General features: G+C 38.4%; 2 protein-coding genes across 2 annotated transcripts; one reads left to right on the forward strand and one right to left on the reverse strand.

The window, feature by feature from the left end:
* The first annotated feature begins 9,035 nt into the window (after nucleotides 1-9,035).
* Nucleotides 9,036-10,921, forward strand: LOC129753215 (ionotropic receptor 75a-like). The gene is made up of 5 exons (XM_055749014.1): nucleotides 9,036-9,398; nucleotides 9,482-9,606; nucleotides 9,662-10,256; nucleotides 10,312-10,465; nucleotides 10,522-10,921. The coding sequence occupies exons 1-5, from the start codon at nucleotides 9,036-9,038 to the stop codon at nucleotides 10,890-10,892; spliced, it is 1,608 nt and encodes a 535-aa protein (XP_055604989.1). The 3' UTR covers nucleotides 10,893-10,921.
* Nucleotides 10,922-16,847: 5,926 nt separating this feature from the next.
* LOC129753216 (ionotropic receptor 75a-like) lies at nucleotides 16,848-21,513 on the reverse strand. Its single transcript, XM_055749015.1, has 7 exons — nucleotides 21,361-21,513; nucleotides 18,590-19,033; nucleotides 18,322-18,446; nucleotides 17,664-18,258; nucleotides 17,456-17,609; nucleotides 17,114-17,388; nucleotides 16,848-17,014 (listed from the first exon to the last, which is right to left on the reverse strand). The coding sequence occupies exons 1-7, from the start codon at nucleotides 21,511-21,513 to the stop codon at nucleotides 17,003-17,005; spliced, it is 1,758 nt and encodes a 585-aa protein (XP_055604990.1). The 3' UTR covers nucleotides 16,848-17,002.
* Nucleotides 21,514-21,742: the final 229 nt, after the last annotated feature.

Genomic DNA, 21,742 nt, shown 5'->3' on the forward strand with positions numbered 1-21,742 from the left:
AGCAACATTGTCTATCGTTCGAGTATACAGTAAGGTTTTTTTTTACACTGATATACGTACCGCGTAAAAAAAAAACCGTGTAAAAAAAACCGTGTTAATTCCCGAAAACCGTGTAAAAAAAACCGTGCTAATTCCCGAAAACCGTGTAAAAAAAAACCGTGTTAATTCCCGAAAACCGTGTAAAAAAAGACCATTCGAATTCTGCAGCTTTGAAGTTCTGACACTTAAGACCTGAGACCTGAGACTTGAGACATGAGGCCAGGACTTGAAAATGTAGACTAGAGACATGAGACCTGTGACTTTAGACATGACACCTGAAACCTAAGTCCAGGGACCTGAGATCTGAGACATGAGACCTGAGACTTGAAGAATGAGACCAAAGACATGGGACATTAGACCTGAGACCTGAGACTAGAAACCTAAGACATAAAACACGAGACCTGAGACCTGAGACATGAGACCTGAGACATGAGACTTGAGTCTTAAGACATGACACCTGAGACCTGAGACCTGAGACATGAGACATGAGACAATGGGCATGAGACATGAGATATGAGACCTGAGGTATGAGACAAGAGCCATGAAAGCTTAGACCTGAGACATGAGACTTAAGACCTGAGACAAGAAACTAGTGTTATAACCGCGAAAAATTATACAAGCTTCGATTACAACTTGCGACCCCTCTAGTGAAAGGGTTTGACTTGTAGGTGACGAAAAACAGTGTCGCGAGTTCGCTAGTACAAGCTACTAGTGTTAGTACCGCGAGAAATTAGTTAAGCTCCGATTTAGACTTGCGACCCCTCTAGTGAAAGTGTTTGACTTGTAGATGATGAAAAATAGTGTTGCGATTTCGCTAGTACAAGCTACTAGTGTTAGTACAGCGAGAAATTAGTTAAGCTCCAATTTCAACTTTCGACCAGTCAAGTGAAAGGGTTTGACTTGTAGATGACGAAAAATAGTGTGGCGATTTCGCTAGTACAAGCTACTAGTGTAAGTACCGCGAGAAATAAGTTAAGCTCCGATTTCAACTTGCGACCCCTCTAGTGAAAGGGTTTGACTTGTAGATGACGAAAAACAGTGTCGCGAAATCGCTAGTACAAGCTACTAGTGTTAGTACCGCGAGAAATTAGTTAAGCTCCGATTTAGACTTGCGACCCCTCTAGTAAAAGTGTTTGACTTGTAGATGATGAAAAATAGTGTTGCGATTTCGCTAGTACAAGCTATTAGTGTTAGTACCGCGAGAAATTAGTTAAGCTCTGATTTCAACTTTCGACCCGTCAAGTGAAAGGGATTGACTTCTTGGTGATATTGGTTACAGGGGGTAATCTTGAGAATGCGGGGAATTGAATAGTATTTATAGTGTATTTTTTATATTTTGTATCACGTTTTGCTTTAATAACTGGCAAATAAATCAAAACGCGCAAGCAGAAACTGCAGCACCCAGCTGAAAATTGAGTAAAATCATCATTCTAGAGAGCTCTGAGAGCTGTGAGCCCGTGCGTTTTTTGATTGTTTGAAAACTTGAACAAGATGCTACAAATTTTCGAAAATTTTTATCAAACATCGCATTCTTTGGAATTTGCAGGTAATGAAAATATAACTTCAAAATTTTTATCCATCCAATCATGAATTTTAATGATTTCAGCTAGTAGAAGTCGCTACACTATTTTTCGTCACCTACAAGTCAAACCCTTTCATTTGACCGGTCGAAAGTTGAAATCGGAGCTAAACTAATTTCTCGCGGTACTAACACTAGTAGCTTGTACTAGCGAAGTCGCGACACTATTTTTCGTTACCTACAAGTCAAACCCTTTCATTTGACCGGTCGAAAGTTGAAATCGGAGCTAAACTAATTTCTCGCGGTACTAACACTAGTAGCTTGTACTAGCGCAGTCGCGACACTATTTTTCATCACCTACAAGTCAAACCCTTTCACTTGACCGGTCGAAAGTTGAAATCGGAGCTTAACTAATTTCTCGCTGTACTAACACTAGTAGCTTGTACTAGCGAAGTCGTGACACTATTTTTCATCACCTACAAGTCAAACCCTTTCACTAGAGGGGTCGCAAGTTGAAATTGGAGCTTAGCTAATTTCGCGCGGTACTAATCCTAGTAGCTTGTACTAGCGAAGTCGCGACACTATTTTTCGTCACCTACAAGTCAAACCCTTTCATTTGACCGGTCGAAAGTTGAAATCTGAGCTAAACTAATTTCTCGCTGTACTAACACTAGTAGCTTGTACTAGCGAAGTCGCGACACTGTTTTTCATCACCTACAAGTCAAACCCTTTCACTAGAGGGGTCGCAAGTTGAAATTGGAGCTTAACTAATTTCTCGCGGTACTAATCCTAGTAGCTTGTACTAGCGAAGTCGCCACACTATTTTTCGTCACCTACAAGTCAAACCCTTTCATTTGACCGGTCGAAAGTTGAAATTGGAGCTAAACTAATTTCTCGCGGTACTAACACTAGTAGCTTGTACTAGCGAAGTCGCGACACTATTTTTCGTCATCTACAAGTCAAACCCTTTCACTAGAGGGGTCGCAAGTTGAAATCGGAGCTTAACTAATTTCTTGCGGTATTTATCCTAGTAGCTTGTCTCCGGTCTCAGGTCCAAAGTCTCATGTCTCAGGTCTCAGGTATCATGTTTCATGGCTCATGTCTCATTCCTCAGGTCTCATGTCTTATGTCTCATGCCTCATGTCTCATGTCCCATGTCTCAGGTCTAAAGTCTCATGTTATATCGCTTTTCTCTCATGCCTCAGGTCTCAGGTCTCATGTCTCATGCTGAGGTCTCCAGTCTAATATCTCTTGTCTCAGCTTCCAGGTCTCAGGTCTCATGTCTAATTTCTAATGTTTCATGTCTCAGGTCTCATGTCTCATGTCTCATGACTCATGTCTCATGTCTCATGTCTCAGGTCTCAGGTCTCAGGTCTCAGGTCTCAGGTCTCAGGTCTCAAGTCTCAGGTCTCAGGTCTCAGGTCCCAGGTCTTAGGTCTCATGTATCATGTTCTTAGTCTAAGAGATAAGATTTTCCCAACTTCAAAAAGATTCAAAGTGTTTTCCTTTGAAAAGGACTTAGAATATTTTCTCTCAAAAACCGTGTTAACTCACGAAAACCGTGTAAAAAAAAACCGTGTTAATTCCCGAAAACCGTGTAAAAAAAGCCGTGTAAAAAAAACCGCGTAAAAAAAAACCGTGTAAAAAAAAACCTAGGTGTATTTGTTTTTGAAAGAAAAAGTTGAAAAATTCAATTGAGTCCTAACAAAAACTTACTGTTATTAATGTTTTGAGCCTTCTGTGCTTAATGGCATCAAAACAATAAATTGGAAGATGTTTAGTTACGTAAAAACCATTGTGATCAAAGTTACCCTGAAACTCGAAATCTGGTTTTGTAACAAACATTTGATAATAACCACCAATATCGTTAGAATTTCCTGCATTCAATGATCATGTTTAATACTTCCCACCTCAGTAAGGGTTTTAAAGCTTTCAGGTATTACGAAAAAGTAACCCCTTCCAAAATATTCAAAAATGAATGAAAAAAGTGATCAAAGTTCCCCCAGTTTACGGTACATCAAAATGAATAATCTTAGAGTTAAAAACATAATTTGTATTTTTTTATTCGTGCATTGTTGAGCAAAAAACCTAGGTAAAAATAAGTCACCAAAACACCCCCCATGAGTCGGTTCTTCCTACGGCCCTGGCTTATACGTATGAATATTTTTACGTAATTCATAGCTAAGTCATTGTCTTCATCATTTTGATTGTTTTTCAGCTTTTCAAAGTTTCAGAGACCTAGTTCAGAAAGGTTTTAAGATATTTTTAAGAATCCTAATTTTGCAAAATAATTTCGGCAACTTCTTTGATTTTTATTAGGGGCCGTTCACATACCACGTTGACAACTTAGGGAGGGAGGGGGTATGGAAATGTCCACGCTTGTCCACGGATTGGGGGGTAGGGGTTTTGTTCATGTCCACGTGGACATACTTACTTTAAAAATATTTTCTAAACGTAAATAAGTATTACGATGTTTAAATCAAAATCTTAAAATTTCAAAGCTTTCCAGTTAAAGTTTATACAATTAGTAGCTACTTGAAAGCATGTCATAAATATGATAATTAGGAAATTTCAAATTTTTCAAATTGTTTTCTACCAGGAAATGATTAACCGTTTTTTTTTTCAAAATCAACCATTTCAATAACAAAAAGGCAAAAAGTGGAGTTTTCTTTTCAGAAAAAAAATTCTTATCTGTCCACGTGGACACCTGGGGAGGGGGGTATGGGTTTTCCAAATGTCCACGCTTGTCGACGGAGGGGGAAAAGGGGGTAAAAAATTTAATTTTTCTGTCCACATGGGATCTGAACGGCCCCTTGTAACATAAAATTTACATACATACATAATACTTTTACACAAGTGTGAATGTTTTCGATGGTAATTTTTGAAATATTTCAAAACCATACGTATTAAAATAAGATTTGCTGTTTATATTTCAGATTACTAATCTCAACTTCAAATCCGAATGATGAATAAAATTTTCATTTCATATTTCTTTGTTCACCCTTAATTTTTTTTAATTCAAAACTCTTAAATCGGAACTATGAAATTGTTGACAATACTAAGCTTTCAAAGGTGAATTTTGAATTAAAAGTCCACAATTTTTCATTCTTTTTCAAACCCTGATTTAAAAAAGAACAACCTCATGATTGAAAATTCGTACTCAAAAATTGTAAGTTTCATATTTATGATACTAAATTCGAAACTGTCAAATTTGAATTGGAATTCTGATTTTTGTTGGGCTATGAATTTAGAATTAAGAATAAGCAATTCTTTTGTCTTAGTTTTCAATTATTTATTTATTCATTACAAATTCCGATTCTGAACTCTTAGAAAAATGTTAATTTGAATTGCAAAATTCATATTTGGAATGTCAAAAATTTAAATAATAAAATCCGAAAAACTAGTTAAGATCTCACAATTCGAAGAACAGCATTATGAATCCATAAAATCATTTTTGAAGTTTGAATCATAAATTATTAATAATTTATTTGGAGTTTTTTTTAAATTTTGTTCTGAATCCTGATATTAAGTTAAAATTATGAATCTTTTTGAAGAAAACATGAGTAAAATAATAAAAATCACACTTATGTAAATGAAGAATGTCTATTTCAAATAATATCACTAAAACAAAAGATGTCGATCAAAATATTAAGCAATATGACAATTTTCTGGAACACAATGTTTCAACCTTTTAAAACATGACTTTTTTTTATAAATTGATATGGCAATTACTAATTCATTTAAAGCATCTTTTTATTCTCATAACACCACGAAGAGTTCAAATTATGATTTAAACTACTTTTATGCATATTTTGTCTCCCTAATATTTCACATGTAAATAAAAACTCGATATTTATAGTATTATGAACTTAAAGATTTAAATCGTTGTAATATTGGTTGTGATTGTTTTGAATATAACAATATCGTTTTGAAACCACACTATGCATTAAAGATAAAATAAATTCTGAACTAGGTATCTATAACATTGAAAGACTGAAAAACAATCAAAATGATGAAGACAATGACTTAGCTATGAATTACGTAAAAATATTCGTACGTATAAGCACAAACCACCCTACGTAGCCTTGCGGGCGATTGCTTCAGTCTGCTATAGGAAGGCAGATTTCGAGAACACGACCGGGAGAGCCATGGATTTTGTTCGATTTAAGCTCTCCCGGGGGGTTGTGTTCGCTTGCTACAAAACGTTTAAAAACTGGTCGAATTCCGATATCTTTTAGTAAATTCGGAAAACGTTGCTACAAATTTTTGAAAAACCACATAAACAGCATATCAATCGATTGTAGAGATTAAAATCTATCATTGTGTATATAAATAGTGGGCAGGTTTGATGAAAAGTTTTAAGAAATCACAATAACAAAATGAGAAATGTGCGTATCATAACAGACGGGTTCGAAAATCACGATTTTTTTCTTGTTTTCATTCTCGTATTACGAATAACAGTAATATTTGAGATACAATGTGTATTCAGTGAAAATGACGATCATGTTATCAAAATAAAACTGAAATTTGAATTTTGAAAATCGGTTCAATTAAGAATGAGATACAGCGCTGCTAAGCAAAAATGTAACCTCTTTTAAAACTTGAGAATTTTTTTTCCGGTAATTCCAGGATCGCGGCCAAAACTCCCATGGAACCCTAAAATTTTTATATATATTTAAAAAGATTTATTTTTCACAATTTAAAAAAATTTATAAAAAAAATTTATACACCAACATATACTGCAGATATAAGAATTTTAAAGTGATGTCTTTTTTCTGTTCAAAGCATTCTATAGGTCATCTTCTAAGTCAAATCGATTTAAATTTTATATATTTAAAATCTTGAATAAACTACCTAAACAATGAATCTAAATTCATAAAAATCGGTCAAGATATGTGACCAGTGGAACGAAATCAATTTACTAGCCAAAACAAGCAAAAAATAATTTGTTCAAAATTTTGCGAACGGCCTAGGAAGGTTAATCAGTGATTATTACGAAGCATATGTACAATCCCGAATAAAATGACACCTTGTCACTTTGTTAATTTAAAGGGTGATACGGTCAAAATATGGTCAAGGGAAAACGCGTGTAAACCGGTGAAATCATTTATTGAAAAAATCAAATTAAATGTATTTTTCAAGTTTAATTAGTATAAAATTCAGGAAAAATATTCAGTTAGGCTTCCGCTTTTCCAAATCCGAATTGCCGAGCCTTACGCTTAAACCCTGCCATCAGATTTTGTACAGCCACCTTGTCCACCTTCTTCGCCGCAGAAAGCCAGTTTGCCTTGAACTGCTGCTCATCCTTAGCAGTTTTTTTGGTCTTCTTTAGGTTCCCCTTGACAATAGCCCAGTATTTCTCAATTGGGCGGAGCTCTGGCGTATTGGGAGGGTTCTTGTCCTTGGAAACCACCTGCACGTTGTTGGCGGCGTACCACTCCATGGCCTTTTTACCGTAATGGTAAGAAGCCAAATCCGGCCAAAACAGTACGGAACAACCGTGTTTCTTCAGGAAAGACAGCAGACGTTTATTCAAACACTCTTTCACGTAAATTTCTTGGTTGACAGTCCCGGAAGCTATGAAAATGCTGCTTTTCAAGCCACAGGAACCAGATATTTCTTCGTGAACTTTGACAGTTTCATGTGCTTGAAAATATCTGCTACCTTTCCCCTTCCTTTTGCCGTATAAAACTCCTGTCCCGGAAGCTGCTTTGACGTAGGTTTCGTCGTCCATTACCACGCAGTCAAACTTCGTCAGCATCGTCGTGTGCAGCTTCCGGGATCGCGTTTTGGCCGTCGTATTTTGTTTATCATCGCGATTTAGAGTCACTACCTTCTTGTAAGTCGACAGTCCGGCTCGTTTTTTGGCTCGATGCACGGTTGTAGACGATACACCCAGCTTATTTGCGGCATCTTGGAGTGAGAGGTTAGGGTTTCGCTTGAAACTACCGGCAACTCTCTTTGTCGTCTCAGCGGCTTCCAGTTTTAGATTTCCCCCCCATAAAGACTTTCTGGCTGTCGACAAACGATCCCCAAACACTTTAATTACATTTGTAACGGTTGATTTGGCAACTTTTAGCGATTTTGCCAGCATTGCGTGCGAGTAGCCTGGATTTTCGCAATGCGCGAGCAAAATTTTGATACGCTGCTCTTCTTCCTTGGACGGCATTTTGACAACTGAAGAGTGAATTCCAAAATCAAAATAGGAACAACATTCTACACACACACACCTTCAAAATGAGGGATGTTCAGGTTTTTTAAATGCAAAATTTAAAGAAATACGTTAAGTTTATATTGACCAAATTTTGACCGTTTCAACCTTTATTTCGAGAAAATCGTTGAGAAATAATCGTTTAAAATAAAACCGTGTAAAATAAGATCGTTTAAAAAAAGATTCCAGCGAGTTCAAGCTAGAAACGCCTTAAACACATTTGAATAAATGATTGCAACGATCTTTATAATGTAATTTTATTATTTTTGGACCCTTATGTTCGGCTTCCAATTCTCGCAAATTGTTAAAAATTTACGTAAACAGATGCTTTGAAACATCGTGCTTAAGATTAAGTATTGTTTTGGGCATTACATAAGATTCGAAAATTTCCACTTCCAGAATACAAGCGAGTATCGTAAGCTTAATTGACGAATCTCCTTTCAGCACAAAAGCACGTCAACTATTCGCGTTTCTAGGAAACTTCCAATTATCGAATCAAGCAACTAATAATGATAATTATCCCAAATGACATGATCATTGTTCATTGAGTACATCAATCAACTATTTAGCCTGAGCACGATTTTGATGTCAAAATAAAGAAATTATAAGATTGACGACAGGAACCGTCAAATGAAGAGATGTAACACCAAGGTTAAAAAAAACTTATTAATTCAAAACGAAGCATAAGGAACCATTCAGAAATAATTTGAAAAAAAGACGGATTCTTTGCTATTAAGTCCTGATTTTCGGGGGAAAATGGTAATCTAAAATTAACATTCAAAAGTTTTAGTTTTAAACTCTAATTCGCGAGAGTTATCTGAACTTCAATCGAGTTCAGAAATATTAATAATAAACTGTATATTCACTCCTTGCTACGGTAAATCACGAAAAAAAATCTCTAATTAAGAATGCTCTGAATGCTAAATTAAAAAAAAATACCAACTTGGCATTTTCTAAAACTATCGAGTTGAAATACTTTCTAATGAGTATCAAACGTTTTACGAAACCAGAATGATCGTGCTAATATACTTCAGCTTGATTCAATCTGCTCACTGCTTCACATCACCTTCATTGATAATTGATTTTGTCAATCAGTATCGATTGACCACGTTGACAATACTTCATTGCAATGAATCCGATTCATTTGAATTGATGAAAGAAAGCAGTTTGAGATTCTTGGGATCCATTCAAAACTTCGATATTCGAGATGAAGATTTTTATCGGTACCATCGGCAGATTATGAAAAGGGAGCATTTTCGATTCGCAATGGTGGTCGATGGGCAATGTTCCAAAATCAACGGTTTGCTAGACTGGGTATCGGATCATTCATATTTCAATGAGTCTTATTGGTGGTACATTGATGGGTTTACTGATTTAAATGACGCTTTGTGTATACTGGAAGGAAAAAAGATTAACATCGATTCCAAAATTATGATGGCAATTGCCACTAACACAAGTATGGTCAACGTGTACGAAGTTTACGGAACAATTCAACGGAGAGGAGGACGACTTCATGAAGTTTTAGTGGGTCAATGGGATCCAACGAATGGTGCAAAATGGAGGAGGAGTTCTTATTCTTATGCAACAAGAAGCAATTTGGATGGGTTAATGTTAAGAGCAGTATTTTCTGTACGAACAAATTTTTATATGTGTGCATATTTATTTGCTCCAAAAGTAATCACTTTCTATGAAATACCTTTCCATACTTGCAGCCAATGCGCAAATTGGATCTAAACCTACTAAAATTCATGGAAAGAATAGTTCAGCCGCGATCGTACCGAATAAACATCTACGGCTACCGTCTTAGTCGTTTGTTAAGCTACCATCTTAATTTTAGGTAAGCTTGAACCAATCTTCCGGCTTCAATAAACTTAATCATCCAAGTTTTACAGTATACAATTCATCATAGCTCAAGCAATATCCTACGAATCGATAAGAACCAACTCTACAATTGGAATAATTGGACAGCTCCAACATAATCTGGTGGATTTCTCTGCTTCGCCCTTGAGTTACATGAAGGATCGAATGAGCCTGTATCAACCAACAATTGAAATGATGACAGCAAAAATTGTGGCCATTTTTAGGCATCCAAAAAAGCAGAATGGCGAATCAACGTTTTTCAAACCATTCGAGAAACATCTTTGGATCGCCATGGCCACACTTCTGATCTTTTCAGTCATAATGCTGATGACGGCTAGCTTCTTTCATTTGAAAAAACAGTATTCCTTGGATACTGAATATTTCTTCGCACTTTTAGGATTTTTTCTTCAGCAATGTTTTTCAGGCACGTTTGCAACAAGATCACAACGCCTGACTGTTGTTTCGCTTCTACTGTTTTGTATTTTGATTTACGAGTTTTACTGTTCGTTTATTATCAGCTATATTCTATTGCCTACACCGAAAACTATCAAAACATCTCAACAGCTTTTGGAAAGCAACTTAGAAGTGTCATTTGAAGATCTGAGCTACAACAAATATTTTTTGAATGTACTTAAAAGCTCCTCGTTTGACAAAATCGAAAATCAGCTTCAATTTTTTTCAGATCACTAGAGATATAACATTGATTAAAATATACCACAGGAAAATTCTTCCGAACAAATATGCGTTCGTTAATGTAACAGATGGATTAGCTCTGGTCAAAAAAGGAGGATACGCCTTCAATTGTGACACTTCTTATGCCTACACTTGGATACTTGGTACCAAAATGTGACCTATCTCATTGAAGAGTTGATCAGTTATCAATTAATTTCAGACATGCTGGATGATGATGAAATTTGTGAACTGCAAGAGGTTCAACTGTACCCATTGCTACCACTGCATGTCGTCACGCCAATCGGCAGTCCTCTAAGGGAGATATTCCGAGTATCGTTGCAACGTTTTCTGGAAACTGGTCTCAGCCAATACCATCGTAATAAAATTCGGACAGAAAAGCCAATTTGCCAGGCCAAAAGTTTCTCAGCCTCCCAAGTCGACTTTGAAGAAATCCAAAGCTTATGTTGGATTCTAGGCATTGCTCTCTGCGCAACTGTGTTGATGTTGATCGGAGAAATATTGACGAATCGTTTAGCAAAATGCATTCAACGGAAAGTATTTCGAGAAAAAGGAATTGTATGGACAGAATAAATTTAGAAAAAAAATGAATATTATACGACTAAAGCATCCATGATAGAACGTTTCTCGATCATAGGAAGTAAATATTAAAACCATCTGACAATTACTTAAAATATCACAATAAACATGATTTACAAGGATTTGTTTTTTTTTACTGATAACAAGCAAGACGTTTTAAAATAATATAAAAATAATTCTATCAAGATTTTCTTAAACATTGGACGTTTTGGCGTTAAAAGTAGTTTTGAACGTCATTTTTTTATCCACGTTTTATTTGTTTGTTTTTCCGTTAGCTCAACAAATATTTAGTGAAAATATAAATTTACTTAGAAAAAATTCCCGGACTATCAGGTAATTTTATATTAGTACTAACTGATCCGGTGTGCTTTGCTACACCTTCTTATAACAAATGAAATTTGACAAAATTATTTTAAAAAATTGTAGGTATAATTTTAAATCAAAGATTATTTCATCTCAGTCAGTGATACTTGATCCTTAAATTTGTTTTTCAAGATCTGATATTTTTACTGTGTTTTTGAAAGTTTCATGAGTTCTTTAATTGTGCCAAAATGTATATTTTATTCGTATGGATTATACATCCTCTCACTCTTCCAAAATGGGGAGGGCTAACGAACTTTAATAAAAAAACAGTGGCTTAACTTGTTTGATAAGTTTTCAATTTATGCCAAATAAAATATGGAAAAAAAACGTGTCTCCTTTCCTACTCCGCCCTGAAAAAATGGTCCCTTTTGATTGATAATTGTTTGATTTATGCCAATAAAGCTAAAGAGACCATTCTCTCCTTTCTCTTTCTCATGCACCACTTCTTGAATGAGATTGGCGTTTCTAATAATCATACCTATTTTTTCGTACCCAAAAACCCACAACAACAAAACTATAAGGAGCCCCCTCCTTCCTTCTCCTTTCCTTCCTGCAAGACGGAAATGTTTATTACAATCTTAGAAACATACATCGTACCCAAATGTCTTCGCTTGCCAAATTTGATTCCATTCTGTTGATTAAGGCTCAAGTTAGGCCAATAAAATTGTATAAGGTCCCCTCCCCCTTTCTATAAACTTACTGAAAGAAGATTGGTGTCTCTAATTACAAAAGAACCATTTCTCGTGATCTAATCTTTTTTCATGTGAAGTTTTGTATGGAAGCCTCCATACTCCCTTCCTATATCCCCAATGGAACAATTGGGGGTTTCAAATAATCATATAAGAAATTCTCGTACCATATGCTTTCCCATGCCAAATTTGGTTCCATTCGCTTGATAAATTCTCAAGCTATGCAAAAATATGTAAAGGAGCCCTTTTCCTATCTCCTCACTGAAAGGAGGGAGTAGTACCAAATATCGATAGAAACCTTTTTTTGTTCTGAAATACCCTTCCATGTCAAATTTGGTGCTATTTGCTTGATTTGTTCTGCAGTTATATAAATAATCGTAAGAAAGGACCCCTTCCCCTCTCCTATTTCCCCATTTAAAGGAGGGAGGGTCCATAAATACTCATGAAAACATTTCTCATTTCCAAAGACCCTCCCATGCCAAAATTGGTTCCATTTGTTCGATTAATTCTAAAGTTATGTAAAAAATTGAATGGGAGCCACACTCCCCTCTTTATATCTATAGAAGGGATGGGTGCCAAATATTCATTGAAACATTTCTCGTACCCTAACACTGGAGAACACAAGACACAGTCCGGGCAAGTCCTACTTTACTCTGGCATACGAGGAGAATATGCTACTCGGGAAAGAGATGTTGGTTTCCTGTTAAGTCCGACCCTCATTAGATGAAAACCGATAAACGAAAGAATAATCGTAGCCAGATTTAAAACACGGGTTAGAAACCTTACAATGATCTAGTGTTATGCACTAACTGACGTTGTCCAGCAAACATTTAAGGAGGTATATCGCAGGAACAACAGAATTATTCAAACAATTATACCAGATGAATAGATTGTATTAAACTTACCAAAATAGCATATAGCTACAAAAGTGGATGCAAAATATCTACAATGACAAGCCCCACAAAATGCAAAATAAACGATTTTAAGTAGTTTGAGTAAAACGAAAAAAAATTTCACCGACCGAGATATGAACTCCAGTCCTCCGAGTTCGCAGTACCTTACCACGATGCCCACTCATCTATAGGTGAAATTTTCTTTTTACGAACCGGTCATAGGAAGAAAGAGAGAGATCGGATAGAATTTCAATCGATAGACCGCCCATTTATCGTAAATCATTTCACTCAAATCGTAAATGTTGAATTAGCATATTCCCAACTTTTTGGAGACATATTTACGAATTGACTAAACTGCTATCCGACTAAACTGTTTTTGGGCAAAGCTTGTCGTAAATGAATGATGGAAAATCACTCAATACCAACTTGTTTACGATGGTTATTGAAAATGTCTTAACCCTCATCCGCATTAGATTTCATTACCCTAATCAGCACTTGTGGTGAAATGCACGACACGCATCGTTATTTCGTCTGTCGGCTTCGCTCTCTGCCCGAATCACCACCCACCGTACCTACTCGGAGAGCAAACAAACACGTTTTGCTGGACGAGGTGCTTGTAGTTCTAGAAATTCAGGAATGATTTTATGTTTATAATTTTCATATTTTTGTGAAATCTCACAGCGTGAATTGTACCACCTCACTAGAATGGAGATTAAATGTGCTTTCCAATGAATATACTCTTGGTTGGTCCAAACAAAGTAAAAGCACTGATAATCCGGGTACAACCTGACGGTGGACCACAAAAACAGATGAAATTTCAATTTGTAAAAAAATCGCGCAAAGTAGTGAACTTTGAAAAATTCCAGTAAACTCAATTTTTGTTGCATCAAAAATCTAAAGACAGCAAAATGTTGGAATTTTAATACATTTTGTAGTCATATTTTTTTCAAAACTCTACCATCGCTCAAACAGTATTTACTAGCAATCGAATGAAAAGTAGGTTTTTTAGACCACTTTTTTGAACTTTTTGTGACCATTTCATTAAAAAAAATTTAAAAAAATATTTCTTGTCTTCATGATGTAGGTATTAACTTCAGCTTTCATATGCATAAGGCAAATATTTTTTTGGACGTGTAACATATGAACTACAGCAGTTTTCGTGAGGCATGTTTTTTCAGATTTTTTTTCTTTCATGCTGAATAACGAGAAAACATGTAACTTTAGCTGTATATAATGTTCTAAACATATTTTACTGACATTACAAGGTTTCTATTGATATAAGTTTTATGTGAAGTTCATAATAATTCAAACGACTTAAATAGATTTTACTTTTGTGGTGTCAAAATGACACCAAAAGTCGGAAAAGGGAGTTTTTTTGTCCAGGCTTCCAGGGTTCGTCCATAAAAAAAGTAAAGATGCAATATTGAAGAACTTTTGAATTCATTTAGGGTCCCCGAAGAAATTTTTGTATTTTGAAGCTTCTGAAAAAAGTTACAAGCCTTCAAACTTGCAATGGTGTCAAAATGACACCCTAATGCGGATGAGGGTTAATATTCGATTCGGATTATCATTTCTATTACGATTTCATGTTAGCTGGGTGCCGATTTGCAGGAGAAAGAGCAGTTTTACAGTCAACTGAACAGCGTGGTAGAGAAAATTCTGAAGGGTGACATTCAAATCCATTTAAGCGACTGCAACGCAAAGATTGGCTCCGACAATCAGGACCTTGAGCGCATCATGGGGCGCCATGGCCTAGGACAGATGAGCGAAAACGGAGAGCTGTTTGTAGAATTGTGTGGCAACAACAACATGGGGATCGGTGGATCGCTCTTTCCCCCTCCACCAGCACATAAGGTCACTTGGGTATCCCAAGATGGCCGAACAGAAAATTAAATTGACAACATCTGCATCAGCCGAAAATGGAGAAGGAGCCTTCTTGATGTCCGCCACAAACGAAGCGCAGATATTGCATCTGACCTCGTCCTTGGTGAGATACGACTGAGAGTTGCACGTGTCCAATGGCGAGAGGAGAAAGACGGTTGTCGATACGACGTCCGCCGGTTGGAGAATCCAGAGTTGAAAACAGCATATGTTGAACAGTTAGAATTCCGAGCCTCGGAATTGCCGACAGACGGAACAGTCGAAGAACAGTGGTGTGGAATAAAGAATGCCTTTATCACGACGAGCCATGGTACTCTCGGTAAAGTTTGTGGAAGAAGAAGTGAATGGATGTCGGATGAAACTTGGAGGATGGTCGATAATCGGGTAGAGGCGAAAGTCAGAATTGAGCAGGCATGTACCGGGTCAGCCAAAGCAGCCGCCCGCTTACGATATGCGGGCAACGAGCTAGACCAACCGAACAGATCAGCTCAAACGATGGACTGAGCAATTCGAACAACTCTTCTGAGTCACGAATAGCGATGGCCAACAGAACCCGCAGCTCGAAGCGCCAACAGTAAGTCGCATAAATGGCGTCAACTCAGAAGCCCCCTCGCTGGCTGAAATAAAAGCGGCAATCAAAACCATGGAATTCAACAAAGCACCTGGGATCGATTGCATTCCTGCTGAAATGCTGAAAGCCGACCCTGTCTTGTCAGCACAAATGTTGCACCGTCTTTTTGCTGACATTTGGGATTCCTGGCCGACTGGATGCTCGTAAAGGTCCCGAAGAAAGGAGACCTGACAGAGTGCGGTAACTGGCGAGGCATAACGTTGATCTGTACAACCCTCAAAGTATTCTGCAAAGTGATCCTGAACAGGACCCAGGAGAAAATCGACGCTACACTCCAACGTCAACATGCTGGATTCCGATCCAGGATTCCAGGACTCTCGTCTGCTGGTGTTCGTTGATGTTTAAAAAGCATTTGACCGACTGAACAACGAAAATATCTGGGTGGCTCTAAGGCAACGAGGAGTCCCAGAGAAACTAGTCCATCTCATCAAAGCACAATACGAGACAATTTCGTGCAAGGTCTTGCACGACGGTGTCTTATCCGATCCAATCCCGGTAACTGCTGGAATGAGACAGGAATGTGTCTTATCACCGCTGCTTTTTCGAATCGTAATGGATGAGATTCTGACTGGATCGATCGACTGTGCACCGAACCGAGGATTGCCGTGGAATCATTCAACAATGGAGCAACTGAACGACCTTGACCAGGCTGACGATATTGTTTTGCTCGCCCAAACGCAACCGGATATGCAGAGCAAACTCGACGATCTCACCGAAAGCTCCAAGGCAGCAGGTCTCAAAGTCAATGTCGGAAATACCAAATCGATGGAGATGAATACAGGAAATCCCTCCAGTTTTATTGTAGCTGGGCAACAGGTTGAGAAAGCGGAGTGCTTCCAGTATCTTGGTAGCCAGATAACGCCTGATGGTGGTACATTACAAAAAAAAATTGAAACCTGGATCAGAAAAGCCCCATTTGCATTTGCGAGTCTCCGGAACATCTAGCGGTCACGCCAGATCTCTCTACGAATGAAAATCCGAATCTTCGACTCAACCGTCAAATTCGTATTGCTGTACGGGTGCGAAAATTTTCGCTGCGGAAACGACGCAAAAACTGTAAGTATTTGTAAACCGCTGTCTGCGGAATATCATCCGCGCTTGGTGGCCTGGCAACTGGATCTCGAATGAGGAACTACATCGCCGGTGTCATCAAAGGCCGCTAGAAATCGAGATTCGGGAACGTAAGTGGAGATGGATTGGGCACACGCTGCGAAGAGATGAAAACGAGATTTGTAGAGAGGCGCTTGACTGGAATCCAGATGGGCATCGAAGAAGAGGCAGACCCAGAATCTCGCGGCGGCGAAGCCTAGCTGCCGAAATCTGAACTGTCGACGAGGATCTTGACTGGGACCAAGTGAAGACGCTGGCTCCGGATCGTCAACAGTGGAGGTCTTTTACCACGGCCCTATGCACCGGAGGATCGGCGCGGGAACATTAAGTAAGTAAGTAAGACCTTTTGCAGAACTTTTTAATTCGTGATTCTTGATCGACACACTTATTGCTTTTATTTGACAGAACACTTCGAAAACAGACATAAAATGTTTTCTACAGAATGAAATTTTGTTGAGTGATTCCGAAATGCTCAGAGAAGTTATTAAGGACTTGTGGATGACAGACTGAACATTTTTTCATTGACCTTTTGGTAGTTTACCGGGATAGCTAGTTAAAATTATAAAGAAAAGGATTTCGATAAAATATTCTTGTTTCAACTGAAGTTTCCAACCGAAAAACCAACATCTCGGCAGCAACAACTATTACCCCCAGCACGATTCCCATGGCCAACATCCGGTACAGGCTCTCGATGTCATTGAATGTAACCTCGCTGGCCGAGTTGCTATTGGTGGTACACCTGGGTTTTTCCATATAGTACTTCCGGCGATGATATTGGGCCACTCCCGTTTCCAGCAAACGTTGCAAAGTTATTCTGAATGTGTCTCTTAACGGACTATTTCTCGGTAGAATCAGATGCAACGGCCGGTAAGGAAACAACGTGACCTCCTGTAGTTCACAGATTTGAGAATCGCTGAAAGTATCTGTTTAAATAATGAAGAAAAACGTAAGCTAAATTATTTTTGTGAGTTTGAAAATCGATCTTCATACGTTTAATCCAAGTGTAGCCATAAGAGACATCACAATGAAAGGCGGTTCCACCATGTTTTGCAAGCTGCATGCCCGTACTCATATTGACAAAACCAAATTCGTTGGGAATAACCTTTTGCTGATAGAGCTCAATGGCAACGTTATCAGTGGTTGCCTAAAAAAAACTACAATTATTGTGACCTAACAAATACCCAAAAATTATACTTACACTGAAAAATTGATGGTTATAATCGCGATCCTCAACGGAAAATTTCAAACTGCTGTCCAGAAGCTGTTTCAGCGTTTTGATCGTTTTTTGAGGTGGCAACAACAGATAGCCGATGATAAACGTCGAATAGAATTGATACAAAAATACGGCGAATACGAGCACTGTTAGAATAACAATCCGGGAAGAGCAAACCGTACTTCCATAAGCATATCCCTGTTGACACATGAAGGCCGTAATTGCCAAAACCAATTGGCATTTTTCCATGATACTAGTTCGTTTTTCGGTTCCAAAGGCACCCAACAGTATTACCCCCGCCATCAGCAAAACCACCAGAACGGCAATCCAGAGCCAATTTTGAAAGGGCCGAAGGAAAAAATTTCTTGCCGACCCAATGGCCGGGTGACGGAAAACGGTTACAAATTTGCCCATCACAATTTCTGTGGTCGATGCAAACGCGTAAACCCGTTCCGGTGTAAATCCCACCGGGGTCGCAGAGAAATCAACCAAATTGGCCTGCGTTTGACCGATGACACCACTTGTTGAGTTCGTTCCGACCGCTCCGAAGGACCAACCTTTGGTGATGAGGAATTTTATCCTGAGGATTGAAGAAATAATCAACTAGGTGATTCGAATTTTTGTTGAACTATTTTGATCATACTTAAAGTTGTGGTGAAAGCTCAAAAGTCTGCTGATTTTATAACCGTAACGACTGTTGATGTAGCCCTTGGGTTCCTCAGTGTTCTCCATGTACTCGAGAAGAGTGACGTGTTTCGCTTGCAGGGTCTGAAAGTTTGAAGATATGTAGGCTCTATTAACGAATTTCTCAAAGCGGTCTTATCTAACCAGAGTATAATTGTATTGATCGAAATTTTACAGAAAATAAGGAAGCGTACACATCTGAAAAAAGTAAGAGTCAATTATCTTACCGTCGTTATCACTAGCAGCTCGATTCCCCTAAAATCCTTGCGCTTCCGGTACGAGAACGTTTGCCCTGTCCACTGAGCTCCAACTTCAGTATTCCACCAACCAACTTGCCTTACTTGAAGCCTTCCTCCTCGACGATAAACCGAGCCGTAGACTTCCGACAGTTCAAAAGTATCCCTCTTGCTAGGATCTGATGTCGCTAAAGTAATTCGGGTGTCAACATTAATATTTTTGGTTTCCAAAGAACAAACAACCGGCTTTAAATCAACTCGACCAAACAACAGCCAGTGGTAGGATTCATTGAAGTATGCAAACGTCGACATGAACTCAAGGAACGGACGAGCTCCGGAACATTCGAGATCCACAACCAGAGAAAATCTGTAATGTTCCGTTGACATTGCCTGCCGATGATTGTGATGAAAATCGTTGTGGTCCATATTGATAATCTGAATGGATCCCGTAAAATTTGCACTAATGATTTGAACAGTATCGACACTATCCAAAGAACTGCAATGGAACAAAATGATAGAATTCGCTCCATTTCGGTTAGTAAAATCCAAAATTAAAGAATGATGGATGTAACTTTGGATCGCAGTTGCAAAAATTGGAAAGATAACCAACCACAGCATGTTGAACTTTGGGAAAGATTTTGATTTGTAGGCTTATTAAATCGGAAAAACGAAAAAAAATATCTGCGGCTTTGGTTAAACCATTACCCTGTCAAAAAAAATTACAATTCGTAAACCTCATAATCTTCAGACGAAAAGTTATTGTGAAGGTTTTTTTCCACCCTGCATGCAATCGGTGCACAAATTTTGTATCCCAATCCGAAGTCAAAATTAACGGTTAACAGCAATTTAATGCACGTAACCCGCAATTTCATTCAAGAATAATTTACTAGGGGTAAATTGGAGTAGTTTAGCGTTTTACAGTAAGCGACCTTTGATTTCAATTGCTAACCGAACGTTTGGTAACAATTTCATTACTCGTTAAATGAATAGATGAAATAAGCTCCAACTTGGAATAAAAATACAATCGGCTAGAATAAAAAATTGGAGTTCATAAAACTTGAACAATTTATTAAAGTAGAGAAAAGTAGAGTAGAAAAGAATATAGTTGAGTAGAGTAGAGTTGAATATAAAAAAAGTAGTGTAGTTGATAAGAGTAAAGGAGAGTATACTAGAGTTAAGAAGAGTAGAGAAGAGTACAGTAGACAATAGAAGAGAAGAAAAGACTAGGACTAGATAAGAGTAGAGCAGGGCCGTGGAATGAACGGATTCAGGGAACGGGGGTATTGGTGAAAAATGCTTTTTGTTTTTTGATTTTTGTTTAAAGCAGCAAGACGATTTTTTTAAGACAAAATGGTTGGAAGTGTGGCGACTCAGGTGCCATGACTCGGGAGGATTTTAGTATATTTGTAAAATTACAAACGGAAGAATCATTGCAAATGGCACAAGCAAAGCTGGATAATCAGGTTCTTTTCGAGTATGCACACGGCAGTTTAGTTCTCGTGACAGTTTCTGAAGCAAGTAGATTACTCAAATAAGTAAGAATTTTTGATAAGCCAACCCAAACTTCTCCATTTGAGATGTCGCAAATATATTGGGAATATCGTCTACAACCGTGCATAAATCTAAAAAACGATCCGGACTATCGACGTATACGAAGGTGTGACTCCAAATCGCAACGATAAGCAAAACCTCACGGCAAAAACAACATCTCTGAAGCTGTATGCGACATTAACGGAAAAAATCTGAAGGCAGACTTCAGACAGCAACCGGAAGGAGAAAGGTGGCATACATTTTCAAGTTTATTAAACTGTCAAAATTTTCCAAGAAACCTGTGGCTTGAAAAGCAATATTTTCGTTGCGACCGGTGCCATCAACCAGGAAATTTACGTTAAAGAGTGTCTTCAAAATGCTTGACTTGTCTGTGCTGTCTCAGCCGGATTTGGCATCCTGGTATTGTGGAAAAAAGGCCTTGCAGAGTGGTATGCTGCTAACAACATTCAGGTTGTGCCCATGGAAAATAAAACCCTCTCACCTCACTTGAGCTTCGCCCAATCGAAAAATATTGGGCGATAGTTAAGCAAACTGGCGATCAGCGACAAAAAAAAGTGGATAAGGTGAATGACTGCATAAAATCTGGCGATAAGCGTCAAACAAAAAGCTCCTCAATTTGGACTAGGTTGACCGAAATCTCAACTGTGTATTTTTTCCGTCTTTTATACATATTGAACTTCAAAAAGGGAACAACGACAATGTGGATTCCATAGAGGACCACGAAAATCTTCGTGTGCTGACTGGAAAACATGATCATGCTTTGGCAAACCACGTTTCTTGAAATATTGCTTTACTTGAAATAAGTGAGCGATCAAGTATCTGGGGATGATGATCGACGACCGGCTGAGTTTTACGGCCCACGTCGACTACGCCTGCAAAAAAAGCGGCAATCTCGACAGCAATCCTCTCGCGGGCTATGTTAAACAACTTGGCGATCCGCTGCAGCAGAAGAAGGGGCCTGGGGAGCGTGACCTCGTCCATTTTTCGGTACGGAGCGGCAGCCTTGAGCAGGCAGTGTAATCTGCAGAATCTCTGGTACGTGCCGCGGCTGATGAACCTTATCAGCGCATACCGAACAGTGTCCTCGGTAGCTGCTGATGTTGTGGCTGCATGAGGTCATCTTGGTCTTTCTAGAGGTAGATATCTTCTACTACGAGCACAGGCACATGCCCGATGTGCGGAAACATGCCAGAGAGGCCTCGATGTCCAACTGGCAGCATCAGTAGTGGGACAGCACGGAACGCGGCCGGTGGACCCATCGCTTGATCCCTAACGTCGGGTTTTGGATTGATCGGAGACATGGAGATGTGATCTTCTGCGTGACGCAGCTCTTGACTGGTCACAGATGCTTCATGCAGTACCATTATCATGCGGTGACACAGTTTTTAACCGGTTGGTTACAAATAGTTTGATTTTTGTTTTAACTTTGTAGTTTTGTATGTTAAGCTCTAGAAAATTCATGTTCCTTGTCCAATTTCACAACAAGATAGCACCACAGTAGGCTACATGTTACTGCTGACTGCTGTCAATTAACAGAGGAGCAAAAGAAGGAAAGAAAGGAGAAAATGGAAAACAAAAAGGAAACTGGCTTCC

The sequence above is a fragment of the Uranotaenia lowii genome, chromosome 3 (assembly GCF_029784155.1).
Source record: "Uranotaenia lowii strain MFRU-FL chromosome 3, ASM2978415v1, whole genome shotgun sequence".
Taxonomy (NCBI): Eukaryota; Metazoa; Arthropoda; class Insecta; order Diptera; family Culicidae; genus Uranotaenia; species Uranotaenia lowii.